At 41.2% G+C, this 19,992-nt stretch overlaps 1 protein-coding gene across 1 annotated transcript in view; it reads left to right on the top strand.

The window, feature by feature from the left end:
* Positions 1–19,992, top strand: part of NELL2 (neural EGFL like 2) — a 290,204-nt gene that overhangs the window by 135,629 nt on the left and 134,583 nt on the right. Inside the window, exon 13 of the mRNA XM_006126494.4 lies at positions 10,540–10,665. Within this exon, the coding sequence (XP_006126556.2) occupies positions 10,540–10,665 (126 nt within the window). The remainder of the gene's footprint in view (positions 1–10,539; positions 10,666–19,992) is intronic.

The raw sequence follows: 19,992 nt of genomic DNA, 5'->3' as shown, positions 1-19,992 counted from the left end.
AGAAGAGAACCTGTCTAAAAGCGGGGAGGGGATTCTGCAAGGCTACGTCTACACTGGCCCCTTTTCCAGAAGGGGCATGTAAATTTCACCAGTCGTCATAGGGAAATCCGCGGGGGATTAAATATCCCCCGCGGCATTTAAATAAAAATGTCCGCCGCTTTTTTCCGGCTTTTAAAAAAGCCGGAAAAGAGCGTCTACACTGGCCCCGATCCTCCGGAAAAAGTGCCCTTTTCCGGAGGGTCTTATTCCTACTTCAAAATACTTCAAAGTAGGAATAAGACCCTCCGGAAAAGGGCACTTTTTCCGGAGGATCGGGGCCAGTGTAGACGCTCTTTTCCGGCTTTTTTAAAAGCCGGAAAAAAGCGGCGGACATTTTTATTTAAATGCCGCGGGGGATATTTAAATCCCCCGCGGATTTCCCTACGACGACTGGTGAAATTTACATGCCCCTTCCGGAAAAGGGGCCAGTGTAGACGTAGCCCAAGTGTTTAGAAACATCAGAAGAAAAGGTGGAGCGAAGAGCAGGCAGAGCACAGAGCAGTGGTGTAATGTGCTACTATTGTCTGTTTTTCCATGGTACAGAACATTTGGAATGCTGTATTTTGAATCATATGTAATAAATGAAAGTGTGTTGTGGTAATCCAGCCATGGGGTGTGTAGCATGGATTACAAACAATCCCTTTACATGTAACTCATTAAAATATATTGCCTGGGTATAATATCTGTGTAATCCATTCATCCTCCTTTCCTGATTGCATTTGCAGTAATCAGCCATATTTGCTCTTCACCATCATATTCCTGTGATTCTAAAGAGGGAAGGAAAAGCCAACGATGATTAATACAGTTGTTAGCAGACGAATAACAACATTATGCTCTAAGATTTAAAATACCCCTTTTCCTTTTTTGGATGCCTTATAGTTGGATATATAGTACAGCTTTTCTAAACTAGTTTGTCTGTTTAAATGTGAGCCAGGTTAACATTTGAAACAGTCAAAAATTATATCTATTGGCTAGTCAGTAATATACATGTAATGAATAATGTGCTGTCACTTAACTTCCTGGTTGTCTGACTTCAGTTTCCAATTGACCCATGTATGCATCACTTAAAGGGTCCTTGGAAATGGTATTAACCTTATTTAGCAGTCTGAGCACAGAGACCAAAGACTGAAAAGAAGCGGCGAGCGAATTACACCCTTAGCTTGGAGGTGGTTCCTTCAGGTCAAGATTGAGACTTGTTGATGAAGCGGTATGGGAGAGCTAGCCCATGCTGTTCCTTTTCAGTGGATAAATATAGAGCTTTGTTCTCCAGGGCTGTCAAGCCAAAACCTTTCACAAGCACTAAAATTCACACAGTTATTTTTAAAAGAATAATAGCACTACCTTCCCATTCAGTTCTGAAAAGGCTTATTTTGGTGTCAGCAGCATGATTACTGCCATTTTGGGGGTTATTGCTTCACATTAGTACACAGAACATAGGTTGACTTGTTGGAATACATGCTAATTCTACGAGTTTGGTTATAGTTGAATTCATTTATATAAAAAGCAGTTTTATTTATCAGGCTAATTTATACTGCATCATTACTCTAGATTATATTCAAGAAAATATCTTTGAATGTTTTTTATAAAATGAATAAAAAGATAGAAGTACTTATTTTGCTGCTTTCCCTATAACCAGTTTTCCTGGAATTTCCCTCTGTCTGTTCCACTGGGATGTTGATCTCCATGATTCCATGACTACATATCGGAGTATCTTCTAGTATGTCAGAAATGGTGGCACGGTGTCAAACCACAGACCTAAATCATGCTAGCTTGTATTATCCTCAAGTATGTAAAACTGTTGGAATGATGTATTCAACCTACTGACCTGATTGTCTCCAGGATCTTACCTGCTAAGCAGTGAGAAATTAATATCTACAAATATCTAATCATTCTACAAATATATTAGAAAAAGAGGAACACCAACAACAGGGTAGTCCCATTGCTCAGTGAAGTGGGAAAAACTTGGAAATGGCAGAAGTGCTTAATGACTTCTTTGTTTCGGTTTTCACCGAGAAGATTGATTGATGGTTGGCTAGTGTACTGAAAGCTATTGGAATTGGGATAGGTTTAGAAGTTAAAATAGAAAAAGAACAAGTTAAATATTACTTAGAAAAATTAGATATCTTTAAGTCACCAGGGCTTGATGAAATGCATCCTAGAATACTCAAGGAGCTGATAGAGGATGTATCTGAACCTGTAGCTATCATCTTCAAAAAGTCATGGAAGTCAGGAGGGATTCCAGAAGCCTGGAAAAGGGCAAATATGGTGCCCATCTATAAGAAGGGAAATAAGAACAGCCCAGGAAACTACAGACCAGTCAGCTTAGTTTCTGTGCCAGGAAAGATAATGGTTCAAATAATTAAGGAATTCATCTGCAAACATCTGGAAGATAATAAGGTGATAGCATGGATAACAGCCAGCATGGATTTGTAAAGAACAAAGCATGTCAAACCAATCTGACAGCTTTCTTTGATAGGATAACAAGTCTTGTAGATAAGGGGGAAGCAGTGGACATGGTATACCTATATTGTAAAGCATTTGATATGGTCTCACATGACCTTCTTATCAATAAACTAGGGAAATACAACCTAGATGGGGCTACTATAAGGTGGGTGCATAACTGGCTGGATAACCATGCTCAGAGAATAGTTATTAATGGTTCACAGTCATGCTGGAGGGGCGTAACAAGTGGAATTCTGCAGGGGTCAGTTTTGGGACCAGTTCTGTTCAATATCTTCATCAATTATTTAGATATTGGCATAGAGAGTATGCTTATTAAGTTTGCAGCTGATACCAAGCTGGGACGGATTGCAAGTGCTTTGAATGATAGAGTCATAATTCAAAATGATCTGGACAAACTGGAGAAATGGTCTGAGATAAATAGGATGAAGTTTAATAAAGACAAATGCAAAGTAATACGCTTAGGAAGAAACAATCGGTTTCACATATACAGAATGGGAAGAAACTATCTAGGAAGGAGTACTGCAGAAAGAGATCTAGGGATCATAGTGGATCACAAGTTAAATATGAGTCAACAGTGTGACACTGTTGCAAAAAAGGCAAATATGATTCCGTGATGCATTAACAGGAGTATTGTGAGCAAGACATGAAAAGTGATTCTTCTGCTGTATTCTGCACTGATTAAACCTCAGAGTATTGTATCCATTCCTGGGCAGCACATTTCAAGAAGGATGTAGAGAAATTGGAAAAGGTCCAGGGAATAGCAACAAAAATGATTAAAGGTCTAGAAAACATGACCTATCAGGGAAGACTGAAAGAATGGGGAAAAGAGAAGACTGAGGGGGGACATGATAGTGGTTTTCAAGTATGTAGAAGGGTGTTACATGGAGGAAGGAGAACAATTGTTTTCCTTGACCTCTGATGATAGGACAAAGTTACACTATAGTTTTGTTTTGTTTTTTTGGAAAAAGCTATGCAAATTGTGATCCTGAGTTTGCATAGCTTTTTCGATTGCTTTTCCAGAAGAGGCTTTTCTTCCATTTGGCCCAGTAGAGATGGGACCAAATGGTGGAAAAGCCTCCTCTTTTGGTGAAGCCCTTAGCCATCATAGAACAAGATATACAGGGCTCCCCGAAAGAGCACGTTTGCTCTTCCGCAAAAAAAAGTGGAAGAGCAAATGCATTCCTTGGATGTGGCAGAGTTTTTCCAAGATACCTCCAGTATCCCAGAGAAACCTCACAGTGTAGATGTACCCCAAGAAGCAATGGGCTTAAACTGCAGCAAGGGAGGTTTAGGTTGGACATTAGGAAAAACTTCCTAACTGTCAGGGTAGTAAAACACTGGAATAAATTGCCTAGGGAGGTTGTGGAATCTCCATCACTGGAGATATTAAAAGCAGGTTAGATAGACATCTATCAGGGATGATCTAGATGGTGGCTGGTCCTGCTGTGAGGGCAGAGAACTGGACGTGATGATCTCTCAAGGCCTTTCCAGTTCTATTATTATTCTATTATTCTATGATTAATGGCCATTAATGTGCTAACAGGCTTTTTGATAGGATACAATTCTGATAAGTACTATAGTCTTTCTTAGGTTTCAAAATGCATTGAGCTTTCCATTGTGTTGAGTGAGTCTGGAGCTAAAGGTGACTTAAAGGCTAAACAATTGTTTCAGTTAGTAGCTGAGATAAAATTATGTCTATTTTGGTGATTTCTATAGTGAACTTTCTTCTTCTCTGGCAAAATAGTCTGACTTCATTTGTAGCCTTCAAAATTGGTATCAATTAATGCCCTGAAGAATATGCTGCTTTATTTGATTTGGAATTTTTTGTCACAATACGTCAGCTCTTGGTATTGTGAAACTGTGGGTTGTCATTTGACTGTTATCTTGTCCTTTCCCTTAATCTCTCTTCATCCTGCTTCTTTGCTTTTTCCTCCACTGTGTCTTATCAAATGCTAAGATTATAAATTCTTGGTGGAAGGGACTTTTTAATTTGCTATGAATATAATGCCAACCTACATTAGGGTCTTGATCTCTAATTGGGATGTCTAGGTGCTACTGCAATTAAAAAATAATATTTCCATTTGTTCTTAAATGGGTAAAGTGAGAAACAGCTCTCTTATTCCAAAGGAGTTTTTGAGATTTCAATTTGATCCCCCAATTTGAACCAAGACACACAAAAATCTTGAAATTGATAATCCAAGAAAAATGATAATCCAAGAATTGATAATCCAAGAAAAAAACAACAAAACCCAGTGGTGTAGTTCTATTTGCTACTGGACTGTCCCCACTAGTGTGACCTCCCACACACACGTAAGAACATGATCTATAGAGAATGCTATTTTGCTCTACAAAATGGAGTCCTCCATTTGGTGTGAACTAACACATACAGGCTGCGTCTAGACTGGCAATTGGAGAGTTGTTTGTGGGAAAGCTTGATTTTTCTTATAGGTTTGGCTGAGTTGCCATCCACACATATGTCCCATGTATTTCTTTCTTCCTTTGGATCTAGTGGATCCTGACAGGTATTTTCCATATTTAGGACTTGGTATTAATCTGAAATTTCTACTTATGTGGAATTCCTCTTGCTTCTCTTATTTCTGGTAGCCACAGAATACCCATCCCCATCTGTACCCATCCCCATCTGTCTCAAGTCATGTGGAATGCTACTCTGACCTCTTGCTTCCTGGTTGTGGATTTTTTTTACTGTCTTGATCAAGGCTGGCTAGAGTAGTCAGGAGGGTGAGAGACTAATAATAAATGGGAGGATAAAAATCGGGACTAAAAAAGCCTTAGATATTGAAAACAAAATTAATCAAAGGGCAGAAAGAAAACGTATTATTGAATTGCCTATACTCCACTTCTAGGAGCCTGGGTAGCAAAGAGGAGGAATTAGAATTGCTCATTATGTTAATAAATTCTATCTACTTAGTATTGCTGAAACCTGGTGGGATGATTTGCATTATTTGAATGTTAAAATAAATGGTTATAACTGTCAGCCGACGGTCAGGGCAGTGAGTCCCTTATGACCGGCTGAAGTTCTTTTAAATTGTGCTTGGTTCTGTTACAGCAACTGAAGGAGTCAGGTTAAAGCTTAAACAGTTACTATTTATTGTTACAGGGTAAACTTAGTTGTTAAATGCTACTACTGTGTTACAGATAACACAGACACTACAAAGGACAGGACAGAAATTACACTAATAAGTCACTTACAGGTACCATGAAACCCTTTGGTTCTCTGAGCTCTTATTAAATGCATGCAAAATAGACACATAGCAGGTATATATTCTCACCCCTGCGTTCCAGACTTGGCGTGGCCAGCGTCTTTCTCTCAATCCCTCGGGAAGAAGTAGGGCGAGGTTGGGCGTCCCACAGACCTCGGGAGACAATCAATACCTGCCAGCAGGTATAGATGATTGGAGCTCAAATGGGGCGGGCTGCTGAACCTCTTTTTATACCCCTTGGGTCATGTAGGCTTCTTCCTGGTTTCAAGTGGCCAATTAGGAAAAATGGCTTTGAATGCCAAGTTTCCCACGAAGGGTGCAAAGCATAATTTACACCTGGGAAAATGCAGACAATGGGCACCTCTGGTATGTGATGGGCGAAGATTCCTCTCTGGGACAGTGCAGGCGTGTCAATTACTGGTACTAGCCATCAGGGCAACGGGAGGCCCCGGGTCATCAGCTAGCCCATTTACTGTCTGGTTTCTGTTTATGACAGGCAGCACACCTGCGTTCCCAGGGCATCAAAGGCTGACTGCCTTTCTCTTGCTCTCTGGGGGGGGGGGGAACAAGATGGGGCTCGTGGAAAAACAAGATGGGGTTTTTGTGTCTGGCTACAATAACCTATTTAGGAAGGACTGAGTGAGCAAAAATGGAGGGGAAATGGTACTGGATATCAAAAACGGCATTACCTGCTTCTAAGTCCCTGATAACTCAGTAGAAAAGTATCTTGAATGCTTATGGATCCATGTCCTAACAGATAAAGTAAAAAGAGGGTCAATAGTGTGGGTCTGCTACAGACCACTGAATCACATTAGGGGAACAGGATACCCAGCTCTGTATACATGTATCTATAATATTAGGATAAAAGCTGTATGATCATGAGGGACTTCAGTTTGAGTAACATATGCTAGAGGTTTCATATTGCCAGTACTAAAACATGCTTGGAATTTCTGAGTATTATAGATTAGTATTTTTTAACATAAAGTGTTGCAGCCAACATTGGGGAATTGTGTTTTAGACCTTGTTTTAACAGATGAAAAGAAACTGATCAGAGGACAAAAAAGAATAATAACTTAGGTACAGGTAATCATGACTTGATCACATTTAATATGTGCAAGTAGAATGAACTCCGTACTAATATATATTTGATGCTTTAATAGAGCCAGTCTTACAAAGCTGAAAGTAATTATGAGCCAACACATCTGAGGTGAAGAATTTAATCAGAAACATGTGAAGAATAATAATTGGGAATAATCGGAGAACAATTTATTAGATGTCCCAAAGCCACAATTCCACAATTGAGGAAGAAGGTCGTGCTGTTTTAAAAAATGACCTAGTTTAGAGGACAAGTGAAGGTACCTTATATAAAACAATAATATATTTAACAAATGGAAGAAAGGTGAAGTTCATTGTAATGAAGGTAAATCAGAAATTAGGAATTGCAGAAAATTGATAAGGGAAGCAAAGGATGCAAGGAGAAATCTATGGCCAGCAGTATAAACAAAAGTTTTTAAAATGTAAAGGGACCAAAAATAATCCTGATAATGCTATTGTTCCATTACTAGATGGAAGTGATAGAATTATCAATAATAATGCAAAAAAGAGAGAAATATTCAATATATATATTCTGTTCTGTATTTGTGGGAAAAACAGATGATTTAGCCTCATCAGATGATAACGATATTTCCATTCCAATAGTACAACTGGATGATGCGAAACAGAAGGTACTAACGTCAGACATTTTAAAATCATCAGATTCAGATAACTTGCATCCAAGAATTTTGAAAGAGCTAGCAGAAAATCTCACTGGTCATGACTGTTGATTTTCAATAAGTATTGGACACAGGGCTTCTCCCAAAAGTCTAGATGAAAGCTAATGTTGTATGTTTAACTGGGTGATGCATTTAAGGGTGATGCTTACCAGTAATGGGCTAACCGAGAGCTCAACTGGTACCACCACGTCATGGGCTGGGAGCATTCCAGTCCAGTCCAACTGATTAAATGGGATTTTACATCCCTGTGTTGTTGTGCCAATATTGAAAAAGAGTGAATGAGATGACGTAGGTAATTATAGGTCTGTCAGCCTAACATCAATTGCAGGCAGGATAATAGAGCAACTGATATATGGATGTCCTTTCAGGGGTCAGTTCTTGACCATATGCTATTTAACATTTTTATCAGTGATTGGAAGAAAAGATAAAACCATCACAGAGAAGGTGTTCATATATCACAAAAATCAGGAAGTGGTAAAGAATGGAGAACACAGGTCACGCAGAGCATTATTGATCATATAATAAATTAGGCACAAACAAACAATATGCATTTTAATATGGCTAAATATATACATTTAAGAGCAAAGAATGTAGGCCATACTTACAGAATGGTGATCTTGCTCCTGGGAAGCAGTGACTTTGAAAAAGATATGGGGGTTGTAATGAATAAATCAACTGAACATGCTCTCAGGCTATGTCTACACTGTGGGGGTTTAGGTATCCCAAAAACACCCTGCCGTGTCCAGGGAACGCATTTGCTCTTCCACTTTTCTTTGCAGAAGAGCAAACGCATTCTTTCGGGAAGCCCTGTATTCCTCATTTCACAAAGAATAAGGATTCCTCCGAAAAAGGAGGCTTTTCTGCCATTTGGCCCCGCCTAGACAGGGCCAAATGACGGAAATGCCTTTTCCGGAAAAGCGATCGAAAAAGCTACACAAATTGCTGAGTGCAATTTGCGGAGCTTTTTCCGATAAAACCCAATAGTGTAGACCTAGCCTCAGAGTGTGATTCTATGGCCAAATGAGAAAAATGCAATCCTTGGATGCATAAAGAGAAGAGTTTTGATTAGAAGCAGAGGTTATTCTACTTCTATATTTGGCTCTGCTGTGAGAGCTATTGGAATACCGTGTCTAGTTCTGGTGCCCACAGTTCAAGAAGGATGTTGGTAAACTGAGAAGAGTACAGAGAAGAGCCATGAAAATAGTAGCAGGTCTGCACTTACCAGAAATTCAACGGTTGATCCACCAGCAGTCGATTTTTTGTGTCTGCTTGGACGTGATAAATCGATCTCCAAGTGCTCTCCCATTGACTCTGGGACTCCACCAGGATGAGAAGAGTGGTTAAAGTCAATGGGAAAGCAGCCCCTACCAACCTTACCACACAGAAAGCACTGCAGTAAGTGCATTGACTTCAGCTATGCTAATTGTTTTCTGTGATGCTCAGAACTGAAAATATTTACAGCAGCTTCAGATAAAGAAAGAACAGAGGATTTTTTTGAAGTATGAAAATAAAGACAGAATCAGTGCAGTATACATGCAGCGTTTATTTGATTTACTCTGCTTCTAAATGCCCAATGTGACACAAACCTTTATACAAATAATGCAAAATTGTATTTTGGAGTTGTAGGGTGGAAGGCAAGAGATGGTGGCAGCTGGGTAGCAGAAAGTTGATGCTTTTGCCAGTGCGGAAGGGAAGGTGTTGAAGGATTAGAATATTATCTGGATACTAGTGCTAAAAGGATCAGCAGTAAGGTACAGTAGCTATCATTGCTGATATTTAATTTTTCATCACTGCAAATCAACATGCAGTTGAGTTTTTAATTCCGGTCTCTATTTTGACCTCTCAGCAGACTCAGGAATACAAGTTTACACTTTGCTTTCTGTCTAGTGTTGGGTTTTGGTTTTGGGGGTAGGAGGGTTAGGGAGGTTGGCTTTTTTTCCCATCATGAGCATAATTTAAAAAGAAAACAAACAGACTCCCAACTCTTAATATCTAGGCTGGAATTTTGTAACAATGTTAGGTTCCATGGCAAATTCCATGGCCATGGAATTGTGAAAAATGTCTGAGGCTTTGCTTGCTAATAAAATTAGGGATCCGTGCATGCACTGAACAGCTCATTGATATTTGTGTGGTACTTGTCTATGCAATGGTATCATGAGTCAGTCTGTTACTAACCACTCCCAAATCAGTATAACCCCCCTCTTTTTTTAGCAGCAGCAAATACAGTAATATATTGTGCAGAAGTTGTGGCGTACATATGCACATACTTCATATTCTTTTATCCATTATAGCACACCACCTGAAATTAACTAATACTATGTACCTAGTGAGCTCCAGATTAGTCAAGCTCTATGTCTACAATAGTTTTCATGGGGAACTTGCTCTATGAATTAACATTGCAACAGGTGTTTGATATGATGTGAGACTTTATCAGGATACAAATTTCTCCATCGTATGAAATCTCTACATAAATAGGTTCCTTTTAGGCTCCTATGTAACGTTCACAGATTTGACTAAATATCTACCTACATATCTAGTGAACTACCAATTGGTGACTTCATGTTTCTAAGAAAAACTTTTAATAAGTTTTAATATCTGTTAAGAACTTGCCCATGGCCTCCCTATGATAAAAAAAGGCTACCCATTGGATCAAAGGTAGTATATATAATGACAAATGGCACTGCAGTGCTGGTGCAGCCAGGCTGGTCTTCAGGCCTTTAGATATATGCTGGTCTTACTTAAATCATAGACAGAACAACACAGACATTTCAAAAGGAGTTAGAAAACATCTAAGCTGATGTAATCTTATTTGTACCTCCACTAACAGCTGTACCCACAAAGCTCATGCTGCTCCTGTTATTTGAACACTTCAAACAGTTATTTTAAAAGAGAAAACTTAACAACTTTCCAAAATGCTTTGCTATTCAAGCAACTTTTTAGTCCAGTTAAATACTGGTGGAAGTGAATAGAGTGATAGATTGAGTGGGTCTGAAGAACTCAGTATCATTTGATAAATTGCCCCTCCTCCCCCGTTTTGTTCACAGATATTGATGAGTGTGCTGAAGGACGGCATTATTGTCGTGAGAATACCATGTGTGTAAATACACCGGGATCTTTCATGTGCATCTGCAGAACAGGATATATACGAATTGATGATTATTCCTGCACAGGTAAGAACTGATTATTTATCAAAGAAAAATAACTGATAGTCATATCAATTCTCTCAAATGCTATTCTAAAATTTATTTTAGTTAATTTGTTATTTTAGATTGAAATTCTATACAAAATAGAAGCATCAGAATAATTACAGGAGTACAGTTTTCAGAAAAACTGGTACATATTGCAAGTCATACACATGTTGCATCATTTCCCCAATATAGAGACCATGCCAGCTTGCAATGTTAAATACACACTTTTTATTTTGCTTTTGTAGGGAAAAAGGGATTGGATGAGAGAGCCTGACATGGGTAAAAGAGCACTATGATAATTCTGTAGGGCCAGATGATGCTGAGCTTTCACATGGGCCATTATGTGGGGTGTAACACAGCCCTCTGTGCTTTATGAAAATTGGCTTCTGAATATGAATATTCATAACTCAAAGATGCTTTATGTGAAGTACAGCATGTGACATGTCACTCTAAAAGTTGTAATCCACTGAACCTGTATAGTCTATTTGTATGCATGTATCTTTCTTGTATGTGAATATATAAACATTAAGTGGGAATTTGTTTTATTAGTGCAGATATTCTAGTAAAAGCCACTAGTGATATTTTAGGAACTTACTGGCTGGGTGGCAAAGTAAAAAATCTTTGAAGGGTTTTGTTTTTCCTGCAAGCCCAAACTGTGATTGGTCCTACAAAGACATGTGACCATGCCTCCTGATGATGGAACCCATTTTTGGATCTGGTACTTTTCCACTGGTACTTTTCCACTCAAGGTGAGGAAAATTTGAACTGAACACAAAGAATTCCCATCTTGGGCAAAAGGGATATAAAGGAGGGAACCAAATAATAGAAGGAGTGGCCAGATGCCAGAAGACACTCCCCTCCCCCCACTTAGCACCTACAATGCCTGCTCGAAAATCTAAGACTGAACATGGGGAAGGATTGGGCCTAAGCAAGGAGGGATGAGTAGGACAACTGTTAAGGTAGGAATTTGCATGTAACTAGTTTCTTAGTGTATTAGGATTAAAGGGTTTGTTTTTGTTTATTCTGGCTTAATAACTTACTTTGAGCTGTCTGTTTTTACTTGCAATCACTTAAATCGGTCAATGGAGGGATGATAGGAGTTACTATAGAGTACTTTCTGGGTGTCTGGCTGGTGAGTCTTGCCCACATGCTCAGGGTTTAGCTGATCGCCATATTTGGGGTCGGGAAGGAATTTTCCTCCAGGGTAGATTGGCAGAGGCCCTGGAGGTTTTTCGCCTTCCTCTGTAGCATGGGGTACAGATCACAGCTGGAGGATTCTCTGCATCTTGGGGTCTTCAAAGTATTTGAAGGCTTCAATATCTGAGATATAGGTGAGAGGATTATTCTAGGAGGGGTGGGTGAGATTCTGTGGTCTGCACTGTGCAGGGGGTCAGATTAGATGATCATAATGGTCCCTTCTGACCTTAAAGTGTATGAGTCTATGAGTAAATCTTATTTTTTATACTTAATAAAACACTTTTGGTTATTATCAAGCTCAGTGTAAATAATAGTTACCTAGGGGTTACCACTGTGTATATCTCTCTTTCATTATAAAGAGGATGAACTTACAAGCTTTCTCTGTGTAAAACATTTATACTGAGTAAAATAAGTTTATTTGATCCTCCTTGGGGGCTGCCAGTGTGTACACCTGAGCCCATCCAGAGCTATGTTTCAATGTGTTGCTCTGCTCAGGAGCTGTTGCTCTGCTCAGGAGCTGTTACTCTAACTCTGTGCCTTGGCTCAAGTAGACCAGAGTTTCTGGCCCAGCAAGACAGAGTGGTGGGGTGCTCCAGAGGGCAGGTAGATGTGCTCAGTTGCATGACCAGTACAATGGGGCTACGTCTAGACTGCAGGCTTCTTTCAGAAGAAGCTTTTCCGAAGAGATCTTCCAAGAAAACTTCTTCCGAAAGAACACATTCACACTGCCAAACCACATTGAATAGTGATAGAAATGTAGCCGTGTTAGTCTGGTGTAGCTGAAACAAAATACAGGACTATGTAGCACTTTAAAGACTACCATCTTGTTAGTCTTTAAAATGCTACATAGTCCTGTATTTTGTTTAAACCACATTGAAAAAGAGATCTGCTTTTTTGAAAGACAGTGTCCACACTGAATGGACACTATCTTGTATTTAAACTGTGATTACTATGGACGGAGTGGCCACTAGGGCACCTGTGCTTTTTCCTCTTTCCTCTTCTTCTGAAAGAACTCCCTCTTCCCCGTCCACACACACCTTTTTCCGAAAGAGATCTTTCGGAAAAAGGCTTCTTCCTTGTGGAAAGAGGATTACCGATGCTGGAAAAACCCCTCTGTTCTTTCAATTTTCTTTCGAAAGAACACGATTGCAATGTGGGCGTAATAAGGTTTTTTTTTAAAAAAATGGCGGTTTTTCCGAAAAAGCTCTGTAGTGTAGGCATATGACAATTCCAAGAGGACCCCTGTGATCCAACCCATCACAGAGTGCTTTAGGGGTTTGTGTATCGCTAACACAGGTGAAGGGCACACCTGCAGTTCTTGTGCTCTCCTGAGTTTAAAGTTTATTCGAGGCTAGCAACATCATTGGCACTAGTGTCTAAAATATGGAGGGAGAGAGCGGAGAATGGGGCATTCCCACTGGTGCTCAGTGCTATACACAGAGGGGAGTAGACATTATATAGAACAGTGGCTATACTCACCCTACACTCATAGGTGACTCATAGTAGCACCCAGGATGTGCATCGCCCCCCAGTACACTCCCACCAAAATTTTAATTGTCACATGGGGTTAGGAATGTGAACGAGTAACCAATTAACCGGCTACCCGATAAGCATCATCCTTAATAGGTGGCTCTTATTGAATAATGGTTAACTGTAACTTGGGAACAGCAACCCCACCGCCGCCTGCTGCAGGGAGAGGGCTGCTAGAGCCCCACAGCCTGTGTGGGATGGAAGCCAGCAGCCCCTCCGAGCTGGAGCAGCAACGCTGGAATAGCCCCTGCCTGCAGTATGGGGACTGATCTAGCCCAGCTGTGACAGGTGGGGGAGCCACTTCAGCCCAGTGGGATAGAAAGCTCTCCCCACTCCTGTTTAATCAGTTCATTGGTTAAACTTAACGTTTAACCAGTTAACTGATTAAAGGGGATTTTACATCCCTACACGCTCCACTACACCCGCCAAATATCCCCTACCTGCCTCTCTGGCTGGACTCCCTCTCCCTGCACACACCAGTCGCTCCTGCCTGCCCTCTTTAGAGTTCTGAGAGTTGCTATGAAGGAGTCACCCTTTGTGACTGATGCCCTTTCAGTACCATTCCCCTCAAAGGGCCATAAGCCTGCAGCCTTTCTGTACCATTATCTGTATCATTATCCATAATCTAGATGGAGGTTGCATGGAGCTTCCATTCTTGACTCTTTGCCATTAGATTCCTCTCAGGATAGACTCCAGTCTGTATGGGCTCCCTGCAGTACAGCTCTGTTCTCCCAATCTTCTGTTCTATTACAAACCAACTTGAGGATATAAAATTATCATTTAAAATCAAATACAGACACATTTTAAAAGGGATTACTTCTCACTCTCTTGCAGCTCCTGGGAGGGGCCCATTTATTTCCACATTAGACAGATAATGCAGATGCCGTTCAAAGTTCTGAGACATTCATTTGGCAATGAAAAATATGGTGGGGGAGAAACTATTTTATTTACCCTGTGGAATCCATTTGTCCTTTATGAAAAAGAAAATATTTATGCTATAAAACCTTCTTGGAGTTATTTGCTCTAGATTCATATAGCCTTAAATGGAAGTTAGTGTTGGGAATTAATATATCTAGTACACTGGTCCTTTAATTCATCCTGAAGTCACTCTTGTAAGTTCATGCATATTGAGTGTTGAAACCTGAGAATATCTTGCAGCTTAGGATATGAGGTGTGTCCCAAATTTGCTGAAAGACATAGCTGCAAAATACAATATCATTAAAAAAACAAAAAAATTGGGTGCCTCTACCAAACTTGTCTTTCTCACCTTCTAAACCAAGCTCTGACCCAGATCCTGAAATGAGTATAATGGAATTGCTAATGGAATCAACCATGCTTTTTGGAATAACAAAATGAATTATTTCCTCTCTCCATTCTTCTCCTATCCCACTTTTGACCATATTGATCAAAAAAGGAAACTACAAGATAGACAGTGGATTGAACAGTACTGGAAAATTTCTGAGCTCCTCAAACATCTGTAGCTTGAGAAGAACCTTAGATAGTGTGACTGTGACACACCCATCTCTGAACAGCAGTACAGTATTTTGGAAAATATTTCCTAAATGCACTTACCCTGGGATAAGAGGATCTTGCATTTCAGTCAACTATAAGATATAATAAAAGTAAATAATTGAAAAAAAAATTAAAAATCTGTGTGATACATAGATAACTTTTTAAGGCAACTGCTTTGATCCATAAAAAGCACATGCTTTTATTAGCCTGTATTCCTGCCACAGAAAGCGTTTACACTATAGCAATTTGTTAAAGCAGATAGGAGGGTCATAAATCTTCATATGAGATTGTTGTAGTCTTACCATAGTGATGGAAGCATGAATTTATCTCTTCAGTGGGTTTACAATCTATTTCTTTAATAATGTGCTTCAGATATTAACTTTTAATTTTTGAGACATTCACTTGAACTGCTTCTCCCAGTTATAAATCTGGTAAGTGCTGTGAACATAAATTATGAAGGTATGTCTTAATTATTTTTACATGTACTTAGAGGAGATTTTCCTTCATATCCACTGTCGAAGTGCTTAACATTGACTGCCTTGAAGAAATTCATTGTGTTCTAAGAACCTATGGGGATTCTAAATAACAACTAGTTTTTCTTATTTAGGTTATGTCACAGCAAGACGTGTTTAGCACAGCAGTACTGAATAAAGTTGGGCGAGAGCTAGAACTTAATGAAAAGAAATAATAATGTGATGTTCTATAAACCATCCAACACATTTAGTCTGGACCATTATGTTGAGGTATGGCAGACTCTTCAGAAACAACCCTAAGGGCCACCAAATTTCATAGACTCATAGAGCTGGAAAAGACTTCAGAAGGTCATCAAGTCCAGCCCCCTGCTCTAGGCAGGACCAATCCCAACTAAATCAACCCAGCCAGGGCTTTGTGAAGCCGAGACTTAAACACCTTTAGGAGACTCCACTACTTCTCTAGGTAACCCATTCCAATGCTTCACCACTCTCCTAGTGAAATAGTTTTTCCTAATATCCAACCTGGACCTCTCCCACCGCAACTTGAGACCATTGCTCCTTGTTCTGCCATCTGTCACCACTGAGAACAGCCTTTCTCCATCCTCTTTAGAAGCTCCCTTTAGGAAGTTGAAGGCTGCTATCAAATCCCCCCTCACTCTTCACTTCTGCAGACTAAACAGACCCAACTCCTTCAGCCGTTCCTCATAGGTCATATGCTCCAGCCCCCTAATCATTTTGGTTGCCCTCCGCTGGACCCTCTCCAATGCATCCACATCCTTTTTGTAGTGGGGGGCTCAGAACTGGACACAGTACTCCAGATGTGGCCTCACCAGAGCCAAATAAAAGGGAATAATGACATCTCTGGATCTGCTGGCAGTGCTCCTCTTAATACAACGTAATATGCCATTAGCCTTCTTGGCTACAAGGGCACACTGTTGACTCATATCCAGCTTCTCATCCACTGTAACCCCCAGGTCCTTTTCTGCAGAACTACTACTTAGCTGGTTGGTCCCCAACCTGTAACAATGCTTGGGATTCTTCCATCCCAAGGGCAGGACTCTGCACTTGTCCTTGTTGAACTTCATCAGATTTCTTGTGGCCCAATCCTCCAATTTGTCTAAGTCACTCTGGACCCTATCTCTGCCCTCAAGCGTATCTACCTCTCCCCCTAGCTTAGTGTCATCTGCAAACTTGCTGAGGGTGCAATTCATCCCCTCATCCAGGTCATTAATAAAGATATTGAACAAAACCAGTCCTATAACCAAACCTTGGGGCACTCTGCTAGAAACCGACCGCCATCTTGACATCAAGCCGTTGATCACTACCCGCCGGGCCCGGCCTTCTAGCCCCCTTTCTATCCATCTTGCAGTCCATTTATCCAATCCATATTCCGTTAACTTGCTGGCAAGAATATTGTGGGAGACCGTATCAAAAGCCTTGCTAAAGTCAAGGTATATCACATCCACTGACTTTCCTATGTCCACAGAGTCAGTTCCTCATCATAGAAGCTAATCAGATTGGTCAGGCACGACTTGCCCTTTGTGAATCCATGCTGACTATTCCTAATCACTTTCCTCTCTTCCAAGTGCCTCAAAATGGATTCCTTAAGGATCCCTTTCACAATTTTTCCAGGAACCAAGGTAAGACTGACCAGCCTATAGTTCCCTGGATTGGCCTTCTTCCCTTTTTTGAAGATGGGCACTACATTTGCCTTTTTCCAATCATCCGGGATCTCTCCCGATCTCCACAACTTTTCAAAGATAATGGCCAAAGGCTTCTCAATGACATTTGCCAACTCCCTCAGTACCGTCGGTTGCATTAAGTCTAGACCCATGGATTTGTGTACGTTTAGCTTTTCTAAATAGTTCCTAACCTGTTCTTTATCCACCAAGGGCTGTCCCACCTTCGTCCCATATTGCGTCACTTAGCACACTAGTCCGGGAGCCGACCTTGTCCATGAATACAGAGGCAAAGAAAGCATTGAGTACTTCATCTTTCTCCACATCATCTGTCACTAGGTTACCTACTTCATCCAGTAGGGGCCCCACACCCTCTCTGATCACCTTCTTCTTATTAACATGCCTGTAGAAACCTTTCTTGTTATCCTTCATATCCTTTGCCAGTCGCAGTTCCACTTGTGCTTTCGCCTTACTGATAACCCCCTGGCATTCTCGAGCTATACATTTAAACCCCTCCCTGGTCATTTGTCCAAGGTTCCACTTTTTGTAAGCTTCCTTTTTTTGCTTAAGTTCACCAAGGATTTCCCACATAAGCCAATCTGGTCACCTACAATGTTTGCCTCTCTTGCTATGCATTGGGATGGTATCTTTCTGTGCCTTCAGTAAGGCTTCTTTAAAATACTGCCAGCTGTCCTGGACTCCTTTCCCCTTCATGTTAGCATTCCAGGGGATTCTACCCATCAGGTCTCTGAAGGAGTCAAAATCTGCTTTTCTGATGTCCAAGGTATGTATTTTACTATTCTCTTTTCTTCCTTTGGTCAGGATCCTGAAATCTACCATCTCATGATCATTGCTTCCCAGGTTGTCACCCACCTCTACTTCCCCTATTAGTTCCTCCCTGTTTGTGAGCAGAAGGTCAAGCTGCGCACGGCCCCTGGTCGGATCCTTCAGCACTTGTACCAAGAAGTTATCCCCAACATTCTCCAAAAACTTCCTGGATTGCCTGTGTACTGCCGTATTGGTTTCCCAACAGATGTCAGGGTGATTAAAGTCCCCCACGAGAACCAGGGCCTGCAATCTGGAAACTTCTCTCAGTTGTCCAAAGAAAGCGTCATCTACCTCATCCACCTGATTCGGTGGCCTGTAATAGACACCAACAACAACATCACTGCTGTTGTTTGCACCTCTAAACTTAACCCATAGACTCTCAACAGGTTTTTCTCCCTCTATATACTGGAGTTCAGAGCAATCATAGTGCTCTCTTACGTATAGTGCAACTCCTCCTCCTTTTCTCCCCTGCCTATTCTTCCTGAACAGTCTATACCCTTCCATGACAGCGCTCCAGTCAAGCGAGTCATCCCACCAAGTCTTTGTTATCCCAATTAAATCATATTTTTTGGACTGGGCCAGGACCTCCAGTTCTTCCTGTTTGTTGCCCAGGCTTCTCGCATTAGTGTATAAACACCTCAGATAACCAGTTTATTGCCCTATCTTCTCCATTCGAATCAGGGGTCCTCCTTTCTTGCTCGTTCCTCTTTGCGTTTCTTCCCGATATCCTACTTTCCCACTCCCCTCGGGGTTTTGGTCACCGTCCCCCAATGAACCTAGTTTAAAGCCCTCCTCACTAGGTTTGCAAGCCTGCCCATGAAGATGCTCCTTCCTCTCTTGGTTAGGTGGATCCCATCTTTTCCTAACAATCCTTGTGCCCGGAACAGAGTCCCATGGTTAAAGAAACCAAAGCCCTCACTGCGACATGATCTAAATAACCACGCATTTACTTCCTCAATTCGACGATCCCTGCCCAGTCTTTTCCTTTCAACCGGGAGGATGGACGAGAACACCACTTGCGCTCCGGATTCTTGGATCCTTCTTCCCAGTGCTACATAATCCGCAGTAACCCTCTCAAATTCATTCTTGGCCGTATCGTTAGTTCCCACGTGGAGAAGCAGGAAGGGGTAGCGATCTGAAGGTTTGATCAATTTGGTAAGCCTCTCAGTCACATCCTGAATTCGAGCTCCCAGTAAGCAGCACACCTCTCGAGATTCCAGGTCCAGACGGCAGATGGATGGCTCAGTCCCTCTTAGGACGGAGTCCCCGACCACCACCACCTGTCGTCTTCTTTTGGGGGTTGTGGTCGTGGAACACCCATCCCTAAGACTACGCATCCTATGCCTTCCAGTAGATGGTGTTCCCTTGCGTTTCTTCCTTGTGAGGTCCCTTCCAAAGCATTCACCACTGCAGAGCCTGTGGAGAAAGCTTGAAAGCGATTACTTACCTCTATAGCATTGGTGGAATCCTGTGCTGGCCTTTTTCCCCTCCTAGAAGTTATATACTGCCAGCTCTTTTCCTGGTCCCATACTGCCCTCTCCGGCTCTTCCACCTGCCATAGTTCTTCCAAGGGCAGGTGTTTGCTGCTGAACTCCCAAGGCCCTCAGTATGTCCAGTCTTCTTAATGAGCTCACTTCACAGGTATTGTCTTGGATCTGGCTCCCAGACTCTCTCCAGCCTTGCAACTGCTGCTGGATGTGCTCACCTTTCATTCTCCATTCACACCTCATTCATTTCAACAGGGCAATCAAGGAAAGGGGAGAGATCTATTCTACTTCTAGCAAAAGACAATTTTCTTTACTTTAACTGTTCGTAAGAACTATAGCATAAAGAGCTGATACAAAGTTTCTATGGAAAAGACTGCAAAAGCGGCAAGGTGACGAATGCATGTGACGAAGTGAGTCTTTGCCCATGAAAGCTTATGCTCCTACACTTCAGTTAGTCTAAGGTGCCCCAGGACTCCGCGCCGCTTTTGCAGATTCAGACTAACACAGCTACCCCTCTGATACTATGGAAAAGACTGGATACAAAGTTTTTCTTAATACAAGGATTCTATAAGAAAGCTTAACATAAAGATATATCTAAAAGAA

Source organism: Pelodiscus sinensis, chromosome 1 (assembly GCF_049634645.1).
Source record: "Pelodiscus sinensis isolate JC-2024 chromosome 1, ASM4963464v1, whole genome shotgun sequence".
Lineage (NCBI taxonomy): Eukaryota > Metazoa > Chordata > Testudines > Trionychidae > Pelodiscus > Pelodiscus sinensis.
Note: the sequence above shows the minus strand (reverse complement) of the source record. Positions and strands in the feature narration are given on the sequence as shown.